The 18,202-nt window shown below is 44.3% G+C and overlaps 2 protein-coding genes across 3 annotated transcripts in view; one reads left to right on the plus strand and one right to left on the minus strand.

Moving 5' to 3' along the window:
- The window catches only part of LOC118105864 (rho GTPase-activating protein 42), a 63,185-nt gene extending 51,508 nt beyond the window's left edge, over positions 1-11,677 (plus strand). The window contains exons 10-25 of one of the 2 annotated variants that reach the window (XM_035153839.2): positions 370-479; positions 1,232-1,288; positions 3,020-3,098; positions 3,343-3,382; positions 3,729-3,791; positions 3,944-4,018; positions 4,636-4,720; positions 4,910-4,968; positions 5,734-5,839; positions 5,921-6,080; positions 6,164-6,314; positions 6,542-6,949; positions 7,295-7,451; positions 8,756-8,815; positions 8,958-9,037; positions 9,873-11,677. In XM_035153839.2, the coding sequence (XP_035009730.2) occupies positions 370-479; positions 1,232-1,288; positions 3,020-3,098; positions 3,343-3,382; positions 3,729-3,791; positions 3,944-4,018; positions 4,636-4,720; positions 4,910-4,968; positions 5,734-5,839; positions 5,921-6,080; positions 6,164-6,314; positions 6,542-6,949; positions 7,295-7,451; positions 8,756-8,815; positions 8,958-9,037; positions 9,873-9,961 (1,779 nt within the window). In that variant the 3' untranslated portion in view covers positions 9,962-11,677. The remainder of the gene's footprint in view (positions 1-369; positions 480-1,231; positions 1,289-3,019; positions 3,099-3,342; positions 3,383-3,728; positions 3,792-3,943; positions 4,019-4,635; positions 4,721-4,909; positions 4,969-5,733; positions 5,840-5,920; positions 6,081-6,163; positions 6,315-6,541; positions 6,950-7,294; positions 7,452-8,755; positions 8,816-8,957; positions 9,038-9,872) is intronic. The other variant, XM_035153840.2, reaches the window with a different exon arrangement.
- Positions 11,678-11,684: 7 nt separating this feature from the next.
- On the minus strand, positions 11,685-17,748 carry pgr (progesterone receptor). The gene is made up of 8 exons (XM_035153844.2): positions 16,437-17,748; positions 15,600-15,709; positions 14,595-14,711; positions 13,966-14,271; positions 13,658-13,802; positions 13,430-13,560; positions 12,925-13,082; positions 11,685-12,822 (listed from the first exon to the last, which is right to left on the minus strand). The coding sequence occupies exons 1-8, from the start codon at positions 17,282-17,284 to the stop codon at positions 12,667-12,669; spliced, it is 1,971 nt and encodes a 656-aa protein (XP_035009735.2). The 5' UTR covers positions 17,285-17,748; the 3' UTR covers positions 11,685-12,666.
- Between the last annotated feature and the right edge of the window lie 454 nt (positions 17,749-18,202).

An 18,202-nucleotide genomic window follows, 5' to 3' on the forward strand; every position in this document is an offset into this window, starting at 1 on the left:
CTGCAAATTGGCCTCAAAACACAAAAGACTTAACTGGAGGAAGACAAAGGCGGTTCAAAGACAACACAAGCCACAAATAACAAGAGAAGGGAAACCAAGGAAACAAAATAACCTTGAGGTTTAGCTTTTTTAGGGCATCGACTGAGAGTCTGTGCTGATCAAATAATGGAGTTATAGTTGTTTCTTACTTTGTGCATTAAATCAAAGTATTTTTTTAATGCACTAGTAAAACAGTCATATTTCTGTTTTTAGACCTGTATCAACATTTTGCATTTGCAGAGTCAGAGGAGGTGGATTCATGTTTCTATTTGTCCTCTTAGTTGAGAGGCTGTTTATGCGTGTGTTGTTTTTTTATTATTATTATTTTAGAACGGTCTCGTCCTGAGCCAGCCGGAGATGTTCAAGCTCCGCTCCTGCATTCGAAGGAAAACCGACTCCATCGACAAGCGATTCTGCTTCGACATCGAAGTGGTGGAGAGGTCTGTGACCGTCCGAGTAATCTACCTGCTCTGAATATTTAAAGTTATTACCACCAACACTAGGATGTTGACATTTGTTTTTCCATTTCTAGTTCAGACATTGAATTTAAAACTATAAGGCAGAACACGCCATTGATTTTTGTCATCAAGATCCATGAATTATTAAGAAATCAAGGAAAATGTTAAATCTCACTATAATAAAGAAAGTGAAAAACAAATCCTGGATCTGACAACCATGGCAACGCTTAGTAAATTTAATTACAACGGTCGTATTCAAACAGTTAACAGGGGTTAATTCTTCTTTTTTTTACATTTAACATATTTTAAGATTGAAGTTTAGTTGATGTTTTGTTCCTCAGGCATTTTTCTTTCCATTGAACCCGATTCTGGCCATTAACCCAGATTATCTTGGGGAGTAAACAGCATTTGAACCTGGTTTCACATCTTCAAAGACCCCCCGTTGACCAGTGATACATGTTTTCAGCTGTTTGTGTCCTGCATGTGTCTCTCTCTCTCTCTCTCTCTCTCTCTCTCTCTCTCTCTCTCTCTCCCTCTCTCTCTCTCTCTCTCTCTCTCTCTCTCTCCCCCTCTCTCTCTCTCTCTCTCCCCCTCTCTCTCTCTCTCTCTCTCTCCCCCTCTCTCTCTCTCTCTATCTCTCGCTCTCGTTTGTTGTTGTACGTTCACGACGTCTGTATTTACTCTGCTTCTAAAACCAACTCCCGTCTCTCTTCTCTGTGTTCGTGTGAATGTAGAAATGACATCTGTCGTGGAACTCTTTTCAGACCGCTTCAGTTTTTCTATAAAGTCCGGTATGTGAACTGACCCGTGCTGCATGTGCTGCATGAACGTTCTGCTAATTGTTGCACTCACGCCACAATCTCAAATTTCTGATGTGATCAAAATTCAAATTGGTAATTCTCAAACCTTTCATGAAATTCTTAATTCCCGCTTCACGAAGAATCAGACACCACTCAGTCAAGGATACAGATAAATGGTTTAAATTTCTACTTTCCTGAATAACATGTTGATTTATCTTGTTCCAATAATCAGAAATCTCTTTTTAATTCATGAGAATATTCATAACTGATTCGTATTGTGACCGGGCAGCGGGAGAAGAGATTGGCCGAAATCAAACACCGTAAAGTGGCTCCCTGCTGATGAACAGCGGCTGCATTGATCAAGCCAAATTCATGAAAGCCTGATATGAGCTCATTATTATGATGTGCACTTCAGAATATTACAGAACTATCTCATCACAGTGTGTTGCTGCTGCCGCGTCGCACCAGCCGGGCCGCTGCTGCAACCGCCACCGCCGCCGCCGCTCACCCTTGGCGATTGTTGCTGAGCATGGAGAATAACTGCAGTTTATTTGCAGGACAACTCATTTATCATAAACAGCGATGCCCCAAGGTGCTTATTCCAACCACAAGGACAATCTGGGCCAAGCTCCAGTCATCTTCGGGCTCATCCATTTATCCTTGTTATAATAAACATGCTGTTGTACCCACTGCCCAGACAGAAGCAGGCCAAACGTCAAGGGTGTCTACACCTAGGTTACTTGTTTATTTAGTCACAGAAGGTATTTTAATTTGATCTGCTCGGATTTTGACACAATCCATCTTATTACGAAAATTCAGCATGGAGCCCAATGCACCTTTTTAACAGAAGATCAAAAAACAGAATTCCTGTTGGTTTCAGGTCAGACTTGACTATGTATTTCAATCAATCAATCAATCAATCAATCAATCAATTAAATTGTATTTGTATTGCCCATATTCACAAATCACAGTTTGCCTCAAATGCCTCAACCAAAAGTGAGGAAAGACTCCAACAAGTCAAAATGTCTGCTGTGGAAATAGAGTTTTATGAGCAGTGTTACATTTTACATCCTCAATACAATAAAAACTGTCTCAATCTACAGTAACGTGTATTTTTCTAGATCTGTCAGCAGGTTGTTTTATGGGTTAAGAGTAACGTTGGGTCTCTATTTCTGCACAGACGTCTTCATGTTTTCTTCATAAACACACAATCCACTGTGCAGAAATCTTAAAACCCAAACTATCTGCATGTCAAAAATACCCCACAGAGGTTATTTTTGCTGCATGTGTGCATGTGTTATATTCATCGTAACACATGCAACCTGACGTGGCTCCATGCTCGTATACTAACTGTCACTACTGGTGGGGTGGAGTTTTTTTTTATTTCTTTACAACAGTAATCATCAGACGAAGTCGTATCAGCCGAGGCAGTGCGACAAACGCTCATGTGCGGTGACGGTGTGTGCATGTCGGGTGCAAAAACAAGGAATCACTCTAATCTCAAGCACACGTATAGCTTTTAATGACGGGGGTGTGGAATGCGAACGCACCGAGCCAAGCGAGGGCACCGCATCGTTTGAGGGCAAGAATTTTTGCACACGAGCTATTTTAGTCGCACTAGTCCTTTTATAGTGGTCTGAGCCAGTGTAAACATGCTCCGCCCGGGGCCCCAGCGGCACTGGGATCAGACTGAGACCAGCTTTTTCTCTGAAATCTGTCCAGGCATGGCGTCATGACCCTGCAGGCACCGTCAGAGGCCAACAGGAGATCGTGGCTGGAGGCCATGGATGGCAAGGAGCCGGTGAGGAACTGTTGCCAGGTTGTCTTTGAAATATTAATTTTGTGCTTGATGCCGGTTAGGAAGGTTCGTCGTCACTGGCGTCCTCTACTGGTGGCGTCAGAGTAGAGACCATGACCTCACCGGCCAGCTTGGGCTAATAATAGACCAGTCAAGGAGTGCTGGGAAAACCAATAATTCTTCTTCTTCTTCTTCTTCCTGGTATTGTGAAGAAAGGCTTTAATAATGACTTTTCTGGATTCTCTAGATTTACAACCTTCCGGCCATTCTGAGCAAAAGAGAAGAGAGTAAGTGTTTTTTTATTTTTAATCCTTTCAAACCCTTTTTCCTGATTTTCAATTAATCCTCTTTCATTTAATTCATCTTTTTTAGGATTGTGATCAAATCCCCAACATACACATATCAAATAACATATTTCGTTACCTACGGCTACAGCGTGTGTGTTCATTAACACAATCACTTGACATACATGCACTCAGCTGACATGGTGAATCCTTCCAGCACGGCGGGGGGGTCGTATCTTATTAGTCAGAGCAGCAACACGCGGGCAGAGCTTATTATCCCTGCCTGATGCGTGGTTAACCCAGACAGTGACTGACGTGTGTTGAACGCTCTCCTCCTGTTGTATTACAGCGTTTCTTAATGAGGCGGGATTTAACTTCGTACGGAGATGCATTGACCTGGTGGAGACGAGAGGTGAGGCCGTTCAAACACAGCCACAACACGCTGCGGCTGTGAATAACAATGCGCTCCATTCATCCGTCGGTGGCCGTGGCAACGCGATGCTTGGGTTTGTCTTTGTTTGCTCGTTCCACTTCTTTAATTTCCTTCTTTCTTTGGTCTCTCAGGCATAAACACAATGGGCCTGTACAGAATCGGAGGGGTCAACTCCAAAGTCCAGAGGCTGATGACTACAGTCTTTTGTAAGTAGCCTTGATATCACACAAAAAAAAAACACATGTTCCCACTCACGGCCCTGCGGCAGAATTGGGTCAAAATAGCCCAAAAATCCAACGTTTATGATTATTCACAATGCAAGGAAGAGTTTTTTATGCCCTTTCAGCGTTTCTTTATACTGCTTATATTTAATATCATTCTCACACGACATGCAGGAAAAACAACCAGGTTTGATTCTGTCATTTCCAAAATACCATGGGGACCATTATCTTTAAATAATGATTATTTTCCATCATCTCAGGTTGAATCCTGAGCTTGAACAAACCTAACATGACCCTGTAGAGTGAGTGAAGAGGTCCTCCTTGTGGCGTGAGGGAGTAACAGCCATCTGTCATTACCTTGTTAGATATACATTTTTAAAAAATAGTCTGAATGATTGAGTTAAGCCTGTAAAACTTGGCACACATGATAATTTGTTTCAGAGTCTCCTCTCCAGTCGGTTTACACAAGGAGGCAGTCTGTATTTTTAATGCTCCTTTTAAAAGCGTCCTGCCGGGTCGTGTCAGGCTGCCTCGCTTTTCTTCAGACAGTTTACGGCTTAATCGTTGTGGCGATATAAAAAACAAAGTGTGTTCCCCAACAGCCTCCAAGGCACCTGCGGATATGGACCTGGACCCGGAGACGTGGGACAACAAAACCATCACCAGCGGCCTGAAGAATTACCTCAGGTCAGCTCGCCCCTGCCAGCTGTGTGTCCTCAGCTGTCAGGAATCATCATTATCTCCATAATGTCTCTTTGAAAACCTCGGCGGTGTGAGTCACACGCTCGGCGCTGACTCACACACGAGGGGAAGGTGGATGTGTTGAAAAGGAGCCGTGTCACTCAGGGAATAACAACTCTTCTCCTTACCCACCAGGTGTCTCTCCGAGCCTCTAATGACCTTCAGGCTCCACAAAGATTTCCTCCTGGCTGTCAGTAAGTTACGACCAGTTACTAACAGTCGCATTGTAATATTAATACTTCATATTCTTTCATTATTAAAACACGAGGGCTTATTAAATTAGCAGAGTACACTCCCGTCAGTTAACTTGTTTGAAGAGCAAGAGGCTTTGAACTGAACCACGATTTGAAATGACTTCATTTGAACATTTCAACGTTTCAACAGTAGGAAAATCAAACAGGCAACGATTGCACCAATTAAACTCTTTCCATCTCAGGAAATGGCAGCGTGCCATGTGTGTGCCGAAGAAATGTCAAACTGAGACGTTCAATTGGTTTAATCTGGGCTCGTTTGTTTCTGTCTTCATTTCGAGTCATGAGCGTGAAACTTCAACGTGGATTTTGTTGTTTTGTTTTTGTTTTTAACCCCAATTTGAATTTCGAGTGACGTCTGTGTGACATGAGCTGTTTGTTCGAACCTGTGGTGACGCTGGTTTGCAGTTTTTCTTCCTGAAACTGTAAAAGTGACCTGCAGTGATTGAGCCGCGCTGAATAAAGAGCTGCTGCGTCACCGCTGCTGAATAAAGAGCTGCTGCGTATCCAGATCGCACAGAAAGTCCACACCTCACCAAGTGTGAGGCTGATGAGATGAACCATTCTGGAGATATACGAGTCACATACAGACAGATTCAGTTTATGGACCCAGTAGATGGATTAACAACTGCACCGTCAGTGTATTTAGCTCCAGAATAATTTATTATCACCCTCCTAATTGTTTTATATCAATTTGCCTTCTCTCAGAGTCAGATGATCAGAACTACCGGGTGTGTGCCGTCCACGCCTTGGTGCACAAGCTGCCCGAGAGGAACAAAGAAATGCTGGAGCTGCTGTTGAAACACCTCGTCATGTACGTATTTCTGCAGTGAATCCTAAAATTGTATTACGTTTGGCAGCTGTTTGGTGTGATTCCCGTTGTGTCCACCTGCAGCGTTTCCACACAAAACCAGTGCAACCTGATGACAGTGTCCAACCTGGGTGTCATCTTCGGCCCCACCCTGATGCGCTCACAAGAGGAGACTGTGGCCGCCATGATGAACATCAAGTTCCAGAACATCGTGGTGGAAATACTTATTGAGAACTTCAACAAGGTGAGTCACAGTCTTGAAACTTCAAAAAACCCAACCTCAATATTCAGGATAGTAATTAATATTCTTTCATGGACCTCCACCAGATCTTCCACCAGCCTCCGGACCCCAACGTGCCCCTGCCCCAGCCGCAGAGCCGGCCGGGCTCTCGCAGGAGCCGGGCCATCTGTCTGACGACGGGGCCCCGGAAGCCCCGCAGCCTCTACACCCCAACACTTTGTCTGGCAGACGCAGAAAGTGAGTACCCAAAGCGGCGATCGCCCACCGCAGGTCATCGCACCGTCATTTGCCAAAAATCCGTCAGGGGCGTTTAATATTTCTCAGACATCTGCACGGTTTCTCCTCTTACGAGCTGGCTTTTATAAAAGGAAAGCTGAATGAATAAAGGGCTCTTCTTTAAGTCATAAATTAACCACCTCCTCACTCGGCAGGTTTTAATGAGGGCTTTGTATTCCTCCTCTCTGGTCCCTGCATAGGTGACGCTTTGAGCAGCAGTCCGGGCAGCACCCCCATGGGCAGCATGGAGTCTCTGTCCTCCCACTCCTCTGAGCAGAACGCCTCCTCCACCAAAACCGCCTCCTCTGCCCAGGTGAAGGAGAAGTCGCCGCCGGACCTCCGCCGGACGCCGTCGCAGCTCTCCAACGGCCCCAGGAGCACCGCGGGTGTCAGCAGCCCTGAGTCCAGCTCCAGGGAGGACGCGGGCCGCACAGACGGGGAGTCGGAGGACGCTCTCAGCCTGTCCTCGGTCAGCACTGCACCCCGGCTGTCTCCCGCACCCAAAAAAGCCCCACACGTCCACACCGACCTCCGGCCGCCGCTGCTGCCGAGCCGTTCACCTGCTCCCTCCCTGAAATCACTGCATATATCTGAAGGTGGGACAACCAAGGAGTAATCCGTCAGGCCGGCCTGTCATTAGCCCATCGATTATGTTTCCCTGGCAGTAATGAATGGGAAAGTAACCTCATGAATGTGTCATTTTTCAGACTGAATTCGTAAACTGGATTGTTTTATTGTCATAACTTCTTCCTCCAGGACGTGGTAATTTCAAAGAGTGATAGCGACCCCCATTCCCTTTAAGCATGATTTAAATACCTGCATTAAAATCTTTCTGACATGGATCATTTCCTGAGTTATTTGATGTGTTTCAAACCTTTTTTACTGTCTTTTTTGTCATTTACTAGCAGACTAGAACTTATTATTTGTGTCTCTGCCTCAAGGCCTCAGGAGCTGCTCTGGATCCGTCCAAAGTCTGTCAACGGGGGAGCCCAGAGAGAGCCTGAAGCCTGCGGGGCACCCAGACCTGCCAGCCAAACAAGTCCTCCGCCGCAGGCTGGACACCTCAGTGGGCAACGGATACCAAAGACCTGGCTCAGTGTAATGACTTTAGATCGTTGCTTCTGATACGGATCGTCATCATTAGTCATCATTGTGTTCAGCGTGTGTCTGAAAGCAGCTGGTAGAGCTGAGTGATGATAAACATGTTAAGAAATCAGTCTATATTGATAATTACCACGATAACTATCACGATATTTTTCTTTTAAGTTTAAAGTTTTTGCTCCTGAGTGAAGGTTTTGGTTATAAACTCTTCTATATGAGCAGAAGCACTGTGCACAATGCATAAGCAATATATTGATATTTATATTGGAATGTAGATATATTTCTATTGCGATAAATACAGATATTATTTCATTGCCCAGCCGTATTTTGAATTAGGTCACTTGTTTCAATTGTAAACCTGATATGTCTGGGTTTAGACTTGTCTGAGGAAACGAGTGATTTAAAGCAGTTACCTTGGCTCTGAACATTTTAAACATACCAGGCATTTCTCACTGTTTTCATCATTCAATGAAACAATATATTAATTGCTGCATACGTATAATATTCTCTTTGGGCATGTTGAGGATAAAAAGTCATGTCTCCTAATGGGAGAATGCAGATTTGTTTGGATCAGTGCTGAAAAGGCCAGTAGTGATTACGCTGAGAGTTTCCAGGAAATGAGTGTAAGTCCTGGAGCCACGACTCCCTGTCTCAGCCTCCTCCTCCGTCTGCCTGTGACTGTGCAGCATCGAGAGGTCTCTAAGATCACATCACGAGTATGTGTGAGCAGATTTATGTCTTTTTCCCTCTACGGTGGGAGAACTGGCTTTAATTATGCTCAACCTGCTCCGGGGGTTGACGTGACCCAGCAGCCCGTCTGCACTCGGTTCCTCCCGGGACAAATGGATTGTTTGACTTTGTCGTGTGTGTGAGAGAAGCCGGTCACATGGCATCTCAAGTGGTGTCCTTGTGTAGCAGCCACCCGGCCTCGCCCCGAGGTGCAGCTGTCCCCCTTGACTCCGAGGCTGCAGGTTCGAGAGCAGCCCTGTTATATGTATTTTCACCTGGTTTTAAAAAGCTGAAGCTCGGTCCGCCCCGGAGGAAGGAAACCTCCCGCCTCTCACCTCCTTCTAGACAATGAGGAATGCTGGCACGGCCAAGGGAAAGTGGACCTACTGGTTTTAGACGGAAAAGGTCAGATAGGGGTTGAATTTCTCTCTGGGGGCAGCACTGCCACTCAAATTGATTAATACCAGTATTGCTTTATAATCATCTAATCACAGGAGCTGTTTTTCTTTCTGTGACAAAATATGTTTGTAATCCTTCATATATTGATCTGTTGTTTTTTCCAACGGTTGCAGGGTTGCTGCCAAAGCACTGCTGTTTGAAAACACCCCGTCCCAGTCAGTTCCAGTCGGAAGGTGCCGTTAAAACCATGACACAGCAGTTTTAACCTTATTAACCCCCCCCACCCCACCCCACTCCCACTCCCTTCATCTCATCTCTTCAAACCTGCCCTGACATCGCTTTTGTTTTTTTTTATTTGCTTGCTTGTCTTCACAGAGATGCCAAGGCGATGTACTCCTGTGAGGCAGAGCACAGCCACGAGCTCAGCTTCCCCCAGGGGGCGCACTTCACAAACGGTGAGCAGAGCCAGAGATTACTGTGCTGCAGCAGTTTCTCGCCCCAGCTCACTTGCCTCCTTGCGTAGGCCGACTGGACATCTGAGCCCTGCACACAGGCGGTCTGTCATGTACTGGCAGCGAGCACTCGGCCAATTCCCAGTGTTGTGTGGACGCATTAAAATGTTTTTTGCTCTTAGCGTGACACCCACATATTCATTTGCTAAAGAAACAAACAGCCCCTGGGATTTTTCTTTATCGCCTCTCTGCTTTTTCCATGAACAGAGATGACTTGGCCCACAACCAGTGCAGGCAGGTCACTGTAACCCAGAGATGGAAGGCACCAGTGCCTGTTCCCTGTTAACACAGCAGAGCCAGCAGCCAAACGCAGAAACATCAACAAACGCTCCCCAGCATTTACCAGCAGCCAAAGCACTTTAACAGCGTCACAGGCCGATTCGTCCTCCTCGTCCCTATTCAGCAGATCTGATCATTACCGAAGCTGGTTCTCTTGATTTTGATTGAATCCCGGCTATCGTTGTTTTTCTGGTTTCTGCTCTTAAGTGTGTGATTAAGTAACATGATCCAACGTTCGAGCCTGAAAATGCTCTGCAGGGACTGAATTAATGAGCCGCCCTGACCCCGAGTCTTCCTTGGTCTGCTTTAAATGTTTATTCGTCTGCCTAATGGCGTCTTTAGTTGTTTTTGTTTTTTTTCCCGCTGGTATTCACTAAGTCCGGGAAATAATGTAATTAAATACAAACCCGGTGATTCTCATCAGATTACACTAAATCTGCTTCTCTTTTCTTTCACTGAAGTATTTTTTTTGTTTTTGTTCTCTCTCTTCCTCCTGTAGTTTATCCCTCTGTTGAACCAGGCTGGCTCCAAGCAACATACGAGGGAAGAACCGGTTTAATCCCCGAGAATTATGTCGTCTTCCTCTAACAGGTGGTGAACGCTGCATCTTTTTCCTGGTATCCATGGAAGAAAAAAAAGAAATACAGATGTGGTTGTTTGTCGCTCATTGTCGTGTTGCCAATTATCGCTGGCAACCAACATTTCTGCATTTTATGTATTCTTCAAGTAGAGCAGTAATTGTTTTAACATGTGTGTGTGTGTGTGGGGGGGATTTTCCCCCCTATCTTTATTCAAGAGCGTAGTGTTTCAGTTTGAGGACAGGATTTTTTTTGATTTCACGTTTAGATTTTGTAACTCTTGCACTCAAATACCCCTGCTTGTGCTCGAATTGTGATATTTAAGAGTTAAGTAAAGGTAGTTGCTCTTCCCCTCGTGCTCGCGCTGCTTCTGTGCCCGTGTGAAACGTCTGCTCTCGGATTTCTGCTCAGTTTTGTTTGTGCAACAAATCCGTCAATAGAATTCAAGGTGTAGTTGCCCCGTTGGTACTGTTGGCAAAAAACACAGACGGTAACAAGATGCAGGACGGCGTCTATTGTGTTTCTTATAGTTGCTGTCAACAGTGTTCCCTTCACTAGTAAGTGATTCATGCACACAGTGTTCCCTTCACTTACTAGTGAAGGGAACACTGTGCGCACTTACTAGTGAAGGGAACACTGTGTGCATGAATCTGGTTACAGTAACCACCCGTACGTGCAATACTCTAACAGAAATAAAGCTAAAACACCCACAACGAGGGCAGGACAATTTAGTTTCGTTCCTAGAGCTGAAGCTGAAGCGCAGGAAATCTGCCCAAGCAACAAAATATCTGCGCATTTGAGCACAAGCAGGTGCTGTTTGAGTGCAAGCGCAGTGTTTTGATTGAAATCATTGCAAAGTCTGACCTTGACATCGGTAAGTTCGGCTCTCAAACTGAAACACAACCTCGTATTAACGGTCCTCAAATTTCAAAGTCCAAAGTGTACCTCCATTTTCTATAACGACTCCATTGTGACATTGTTTAAATGCTCAGAAAAAAAAATGAGTACGACATTATTGATGGATGTAAATGTTTGTATATGTAATGACCCGTCGACTGCACTGATGTTTTTTTTTAGTCCCAGTTTTTAACCTTAAAGATTCACAAAAACAATCACAACATCAATTTCACAAGTTTTATTCTCAGAAATATGTAATAATAATATATCTTTCAACTTCCCGTAATATCAACATAGACTTTCAGCAAGTGCTTCATGAAAATCCGCACAGGCTCATAAACATTCATCTGTATTAACTGTAATTGAACAAACTGTGATTTTTTTTTTTTTTTTTAAAGTAAGGATATTAATCTAATCTATGAGTAAAAGCAATAATGGGGGGTTTTTTGCACCTTAACTCTCATGTTTATGGCCTGTGATCGATGTTGGACCACTGAACCTGCTCACTGCTGCCGTGCACTTTCTGGTTAGCTACACAGTACTGTACTGTACATTGAAGCTCATACGTTAACCTGTAGTCGCTAATCAAAACGATATTTACCTTCTGTAGCTGTTTATTCATATAAATTATCACGTCAAATATATGCCATGTGTAAAAAAAAACAAAAAAATTAAGTGTTTTTATAACGTCACGAATGCTTCGTTCATGAGGTGGAACCTTCAGCTCTGATGCTTGTTGTGGTACTTTTTACTCACTGGTACACTGGTGTACTGGTAATGACAATGTATTTGATTGTATTGTGTTAAAGACGCCATTTGATATTTACCTTTTGCTATTTACATTTTTTATTAGGAGTAGACTGATGATGTAGGTTCCTTCCTCTACACAGTTAAATTTGGTTTTATTGCACATGTTTATACCTTCGTCAAGGCAGGTTTATTTATTTCACTTGAATAGAATCCGGTGTAAAGTTAAGTCCATTAGTTTTAAGGATTTCTTGATATTGTGAAAGACATTGAACATGACTGCACTCACTTGAATTAAATCCATCACGTGTCCTACTAACATCTGTGGATTTTTTTATGTGGATTTAGAAATTTAATAAAATTAGAAATCTCTTCTATTATAAAAATAACACATTTAGGGCACTGAGCAGTGTTTGGCAGAGATATGCACCGACTCCACTAATTCACTCACACGGTTATTATGTCTTTTTTTTTTACCTCCACCACGGAGGTTGTGTTTGTTTTAGTGGTTATATATTATATTTATTGTGTAATTTTCTGGAACCAAAGAAGAACCCATAACATTTTGTTCCCAGAGAATAATTTATGTATCTTAATGAAAAAAATCTGGCATATTTAGAGGACTGATATATATATATATATATGTGTGCAATTTGGTGCAGATTGATTGAATTTAACGGGACTATTGGTTTAAACACATGTTTTAAAGAGAGTTGTCTTCCTCCCTGATGAAGATGCCGTTAACCCTGAAATAACATGATTATTTTTAAGTGGCAGGTTTCTGCGTCTCCTTTATTAAGGAAACACTTTGGGTTAGAAACACGGAATATTTGTGCTCTAGTACAAAAATATCTCCAGAGGTTCTCGAAACCAGCTGTACACCGTCTGTACACAGAGGGCCGAATGGGAGAGGGCGGCTGCACCAGATTCCTACAGAGGAGATTCATGCCTCTGAATTTATAATATTCAAGATGGTTCTCAGAGGCGGTTTGGCAAATTACAGATGACTGACTACATTTGTAATCGTTGGGTTGCTGATTAATCCAGTCGCAGGACGTGTCCACAGCGCCGTCACTTGCTGTGGAATAAGAGGGGCCTCACCATGCCGGCCAGGACCTTGGGAAGCTGGGAGGCAATGACCTCTGACATCATCTCTGGAAACTCCACTTTCATGGCGTCGGCCTGGATGAAGGTGCTCAGACAGAACAGGTTGACCTTCTTCACTATCTGTCGGAGGGGAGACATGCAGACAGTTTGTCTTAGTGAGTCGGACTGAGACATGTGAATTTATGGGGTTTCTTTGTGCTCAGCTGTGCCGAGGGAGCCTACCTCGTGCATGGTGTCCATGAGTTTGGTGAGGTGGTAGAACCGCTGGGAGCTGGCCACCATGCCCTTGTCCCTCATGTGGATCGCCTTGGTCAGCTCCCGGATGTAGTTCTGTCTCATGTCTTCAAACACTGCCTGGCTTTTGAGTCCCTCGAGAGGCACTGAGGAGGAGACAGATTGAAAAAAAATGATTTCTCCAAACATGCACAGTAGAAACAAATGTAGAAAAATGAAGTTTCAGTCAACCGTTATTGTTTTTTAACATAACAAAGCAATGTGTTTTTTTCAGTCTGTTGTTAAACTCGATAGCAGCTGCTACATAAATCCTGTCAAGGTCCCGTCGCCCCATGCAACACTCAACACTCCCGTCTTTTGTGCAGCAGCTCCACAGCAGATTGTTATCGCAGCATCACGTCTCTGTTTGCAACACTTTATGCTGGATGCTTTTAATTCAAACAAAGGTCAATGTTGCAGAAAAACTAATTCGGTAGGGTCCTTTGTCTTTTACCTGTGTTGAGCAGTATTATGGCTTTCATGCAGAGAAACTCCTCGCGGGTGACTTGGAGATTTGAAAACTCCTGAGGAATGAACTGTATCGCCAGGCAGAGGTCGTAAATCGGAGTTCTCCTCATCTGCTCCCTGACGGAAAAGAAAAACAGAAATGGTTTCCAGACATCTCCGGAGCTGGTTTGTGAATATATGCGTCAGTGTCACGTCTTTGACAACTTCTACTTACTGGCTGAGCACCAGGTCGGGGGCGAAGTATAAATATTCGCTGGTGACATTCTGAAAGGAGCGCCACCCGAGCGAGAACACCATCAGGTTCATCCACGAGTACTGGATGAGGGTCATCTGATCGGTGATGTGAAGATTACGAAATCCTATGAAAGAAAAGAAAATGTTTACTTGACATAATCTTGTTTGGTTTTAACATTTCCTCTCATATCCAATAATCATGGCTTCTCTCTCAGAGACCTTCAGCGAGGCCCCGTCAGCGGATCGCCATGGTGACAATAGTTGGCCCTGAGCTGAGCGAGCCGTTACCTGGCAAAGACTTGGACCACTTGACGATCCACAGCAGTTGTTTTTCACACAGCTGGTTGAGGCTGGTGAGCAGGAGATGGGGCACGTCGGACTGGGAGTTGTCATAGCCGGAGTACATGATGTCCGGCTCAATGTTTTCCAGGATATTGAGGATCTGCTGGCTGAGCTGCACCTCGCGGATGCCCGGTATGCAAGACATGGAGGTCAAGGGCTGACTGTCGGCGGCCATGGCCAGGTGGGACTGGAACATCAGGGACGGGGCCAGGCCCAAGGATTTCAGGGCCCCGAAGCGCTTCAGCTTCCTGCCTGTGGCACAGACACAAGACCTGGTCAGATTCTACGATGAAGAGCACAATTTGGTCCAATAACACACTACAGCTGTTATTTCTGTATTTCTGTAATTTCAGTGAGGAAGTTGCTCAAACCTGCATCTGAAAAGGAAGTTAAAAATCTTGTTATTTTTTATTTTAACTCAGCATATTGTCTTTTTTTAATCAAATGAAATCACAACTAACTGAAAAGATAGTTTGCAAAGTGTGACTCTGGTGTTGCACAACTTTATCAGTTTCATTTCTGGCATGTAGGTGCATTCGCTCTGTGCAGAAAAAGAAAAACCAATCCAATGCTACCTCCGAGCATCATCCCTGCTTGATAGCACTTTCGGAGGCGACATGCTGGGCAATTTTTCCTCCGGATTTTGTCCACAATGCAGTCGTTTCGCCCGGCGCACAGATAACTGTGATGGCCTGTTGAGTGAAAATACACACAATTTTAACACTCCTTGATTCTCAGATACGTGAGGGAGGAGACGGAGAGGCACATAATGAGGGTGGGGGTGCGGGGGGGGAGAAAGGGCTCTTGGCTATTAGCATGGCTGCTCCACTCCACTCGGAGGCAGCGTTCTGAGGAGAGATCTAAAGAGGAAAATTTGATAGAGGCAAGGCTGTGAGGACAGAGTGACACGGCCGCGGTGAGACATAGTGGCTCTTACATATCTCACAGCGCCAGATAACGAGGGAAAAACAAGTCCGAGATGGAAGAACGCAGTGAACACTGGTCAGTGTGATACTGTTGCTATAGTGACCTTTTAACAACTACCATCAAAGGTCAGTCAAATTTGATGCCGTAACTCCCTCTTTCAGTGCACCACAGCGTTCACTGGGGACATGTGAGGGCTGATATCAGAGACTATAATCCCTCCTTTGGGGTTTTGGTTTATTTGCTTGTCCCGGCGCCCACTGATCAGCTGACAGACTTCATAAATCATCGTAACTTCAATTCACAGGGACCCTAAAAATGTAACATTATAGACTAATGGAGTATAGTGATAAAGGGGGTGAGAGATTACACGTGCACTAACAGAACCAAAAACAAAAGATACACTATTCACTGTATTGGAGATAGAAGCAGAGAGATGAAAAACAAAGAGATAGGGTCGATAAAACCAAAAGAACTGGATAGAATAAAGGCATTTAAGAGTCCACTGTATCGGACGATGTCTTTATTTCCCAGTTCCAACACATTAAATATGTGTCTTGAAATGTGTACGCAAACTGAAACTGCCCGTAAAGAGTTGGATAATAAGGACTCAGCATTTCCAGAAGCAGGTATTAGGTTTCCCGTCTTTCTCTTACCTTCCACGGCTCTTTTAAAAAAGACTTTACAGCTGCCACAGGTCAGAACTCCGTAGTGACAACCCGAAGCCTCGTCGCCGCAAATCACACACTGTCTCTGCGGCGGCATACTGGGGAGAAAGAAGAAGAGACAGTACATGAAGGAACACCTCCATAAGAAGCTAAATTCAAACAAGAGATTTATTTGTGTCATAAAAAGGCAAAAACTCAATGTTGATCTAATTAAACAGTCTCTATTTTCATTGTCTAACCCTTGACTTATTTCAAAGCTTACTGAAGAGGCATCTTTACATGTTTACAGAGTAAGATGAGTAAGGATCCTTTTTATATTTAAGAGTTTGTAGGTGGATTTTTAACGAGCTTCCTGCTGCTCTTAAGTGGAAGAAAATACATATGTATTTTTAGAAGAACAGTATAGAATACGTTAATGGAAATTGTACTTGAATGACAGAGTTTCCATGATGACGGTTGTCGGTTGAGATACCGAGAAGTCAGCGGATGTTGTTGTTACTAATTCTCAGAAACAGAAATTACTCATAAAGGTCATTGTGGTCAACACTCGCAAATAATCTTCTTAATAACTTACTGATCATGAACTCACATTGATAATTAAGTTTAATTCACATCACAAAGTTAGTTTCAAAGTTTAGTTGTGACTCAAAAAAGTTCATATTACCTCCGGCACTTAAAAGTGAGAGTTTACAGTAAAAGTAAGAGTAACTGCTGCACCTTCGAATGTATATAGTTTGAGTTGTGTGTTGTATTTAACTATTTTTATTTTAACTATTCCACTGCTGCGTTAACTTGCATATGACAATTAAAACTTGATCTAATTACCCGGGGAACGCAGGGAAGGGTGAATGGTTCCTCTGGGTGAGGGCCTGGGTCTGGATCCCCTCATAGCCGCCGAGAGTGAAGGGGTCTTCGGTCACACCTGCGGACTGGCACCAGTACTGCGACTCAGCTGGCATCTGCCACCGGGCCACCTCGGTCTTATACATCGACTGCTGAGCTGCTGCGTGGATGTTGGCGTCAAAGTTGATGCCTGTCTTCCCGGATGACCCGCATCTGGAGTCGGCCCTCACCTGGCCCAGCGCCGGCAGCTGCTCCGGGTGGTTGAGGTCCATCAGGAAGCTTGGAGACGCGTCCAGCACCGGCCGAGGAGCCGCGGTGCCTGCCGGCCTGAACCTCGTCGCCTCCACGCCACCGAGCCCCAAGAGAGCCGGTATCTCCGGTGATGGATCGAAGTTGGGACACGGGGTCTCCATAATCCCCGAGGGCTCCTTTTCGTCCTTGATGAATTTATACGCTCCGGTGGTCAGTGCGCCTGGCAAACTGTCGGACGTGGCCACATCCGTCCTCTGAACTTTGACAAAGTCTTCCCACTGCACATTGTTACACTTCAGAAACTCACTGCCGCGGTCGTAAAAGTGTTTTGAAGCATCGAGTAAGTTACAATCTTTAAAAACTGCGCCCTCGACGCTCGAGTGGAGCCCGTGGATCAGTGCGCCGCCGCCGTTGGCGAAATTACGCACGGAGGACGGCATGCAAGTGAGAGCCTGTGCCTCGCTGGATAGTTTAATATTAACGTACCCGGCTTCACTGGAGTCCCCCACTCGCGTGTCGGTTGAATCGACGATGGACACACACATGGAGCTCATCCTTCCGTGGATCTTATTCTCCATCGTGTGAACCTCGAGGCGCGCAGCAGCAGAGATGTGGAGCGCGTCCGGAGGCTGGACGCTGAGTGGTGCGTTGTGGCTCAGAGAACCTTTCCTGTAATCCTCCTCCCTTTTCCAGAAAGGCTGTGACTTCGTTCTTTCTTCCACACACGCGTCTCTTTTCCTTCAAGTTTAACAGCTGATGAGAGAGAAACACAACGATACACTATTTTCTAGCCTGGTCTTGCTTCTGAGGAATCAGTCGTGCGTAATTACGAGTCCTTCCAGGAAGAAACCTTGACATATTTGGATGAATAACAAAGTGTCCTCTCCTTGTTCTTGTGTGTTGCAAGTTTCAAAGTTGAATAGATGTGAAAGAGTAACTTTCTTCAGTCTGACTAAACCCCGGAGAAGCTGGCAAGAGAATAAACGCAGGCTGGAGAAATGTATGGAGTTACACGACTTTAACTGCAGACCTGCGATAACATATCCAGCCAATGGGGAGAGTCAACAATGGATTTCCTCAATGTCAAGGGCCATTAGTCCCCCCCCCCCTGCTGCTCATGGATGAGCTTCAACATGGAGACACGTTTGGCTAATGGGAGAAAATATTAGGAACAACACCAGACATATTATAATACTTGGCTAAAGTAAGTAAATAAACACTTTAAATACGGATTCATCTTCTGCCCTGTTGAGTTTCATTAGAGATCAAAATCCAATATTATTATTGTCAGAGAGACTTAAGACAAAATCATTTATCTAATTTGTGCTTTAACCTGTATTTATAACTTTGAAACATCCAATCTATGGCAGGTCTGCAATAAAATCAAAGCAATTTACTTTGATTTTAAATTTTACTTATTTTGTTTGCAAACGATTTTATTCAATAGATTTATATTTTTATAATTTTCCATCTTTGCACATTTGCATCTATTTAAA

Source organism: Hippoglossus stenolepis, chromosome 4 (genome assembly GCF_022539355.2).
Source record: "Hippoglossus stenolepis isolate QCI-W04-F060 chromosome 4, HSTE1.2, whole genome shotgun sequence".
Taxonomy (NCBI): domain Eukaryota; kingdom Metazoa; phylum Chordata; class Actinopteri; order Pleuronectiformes; family Pleuronectidae; genus Hippoglossus; species Hippoglossus stenolepis.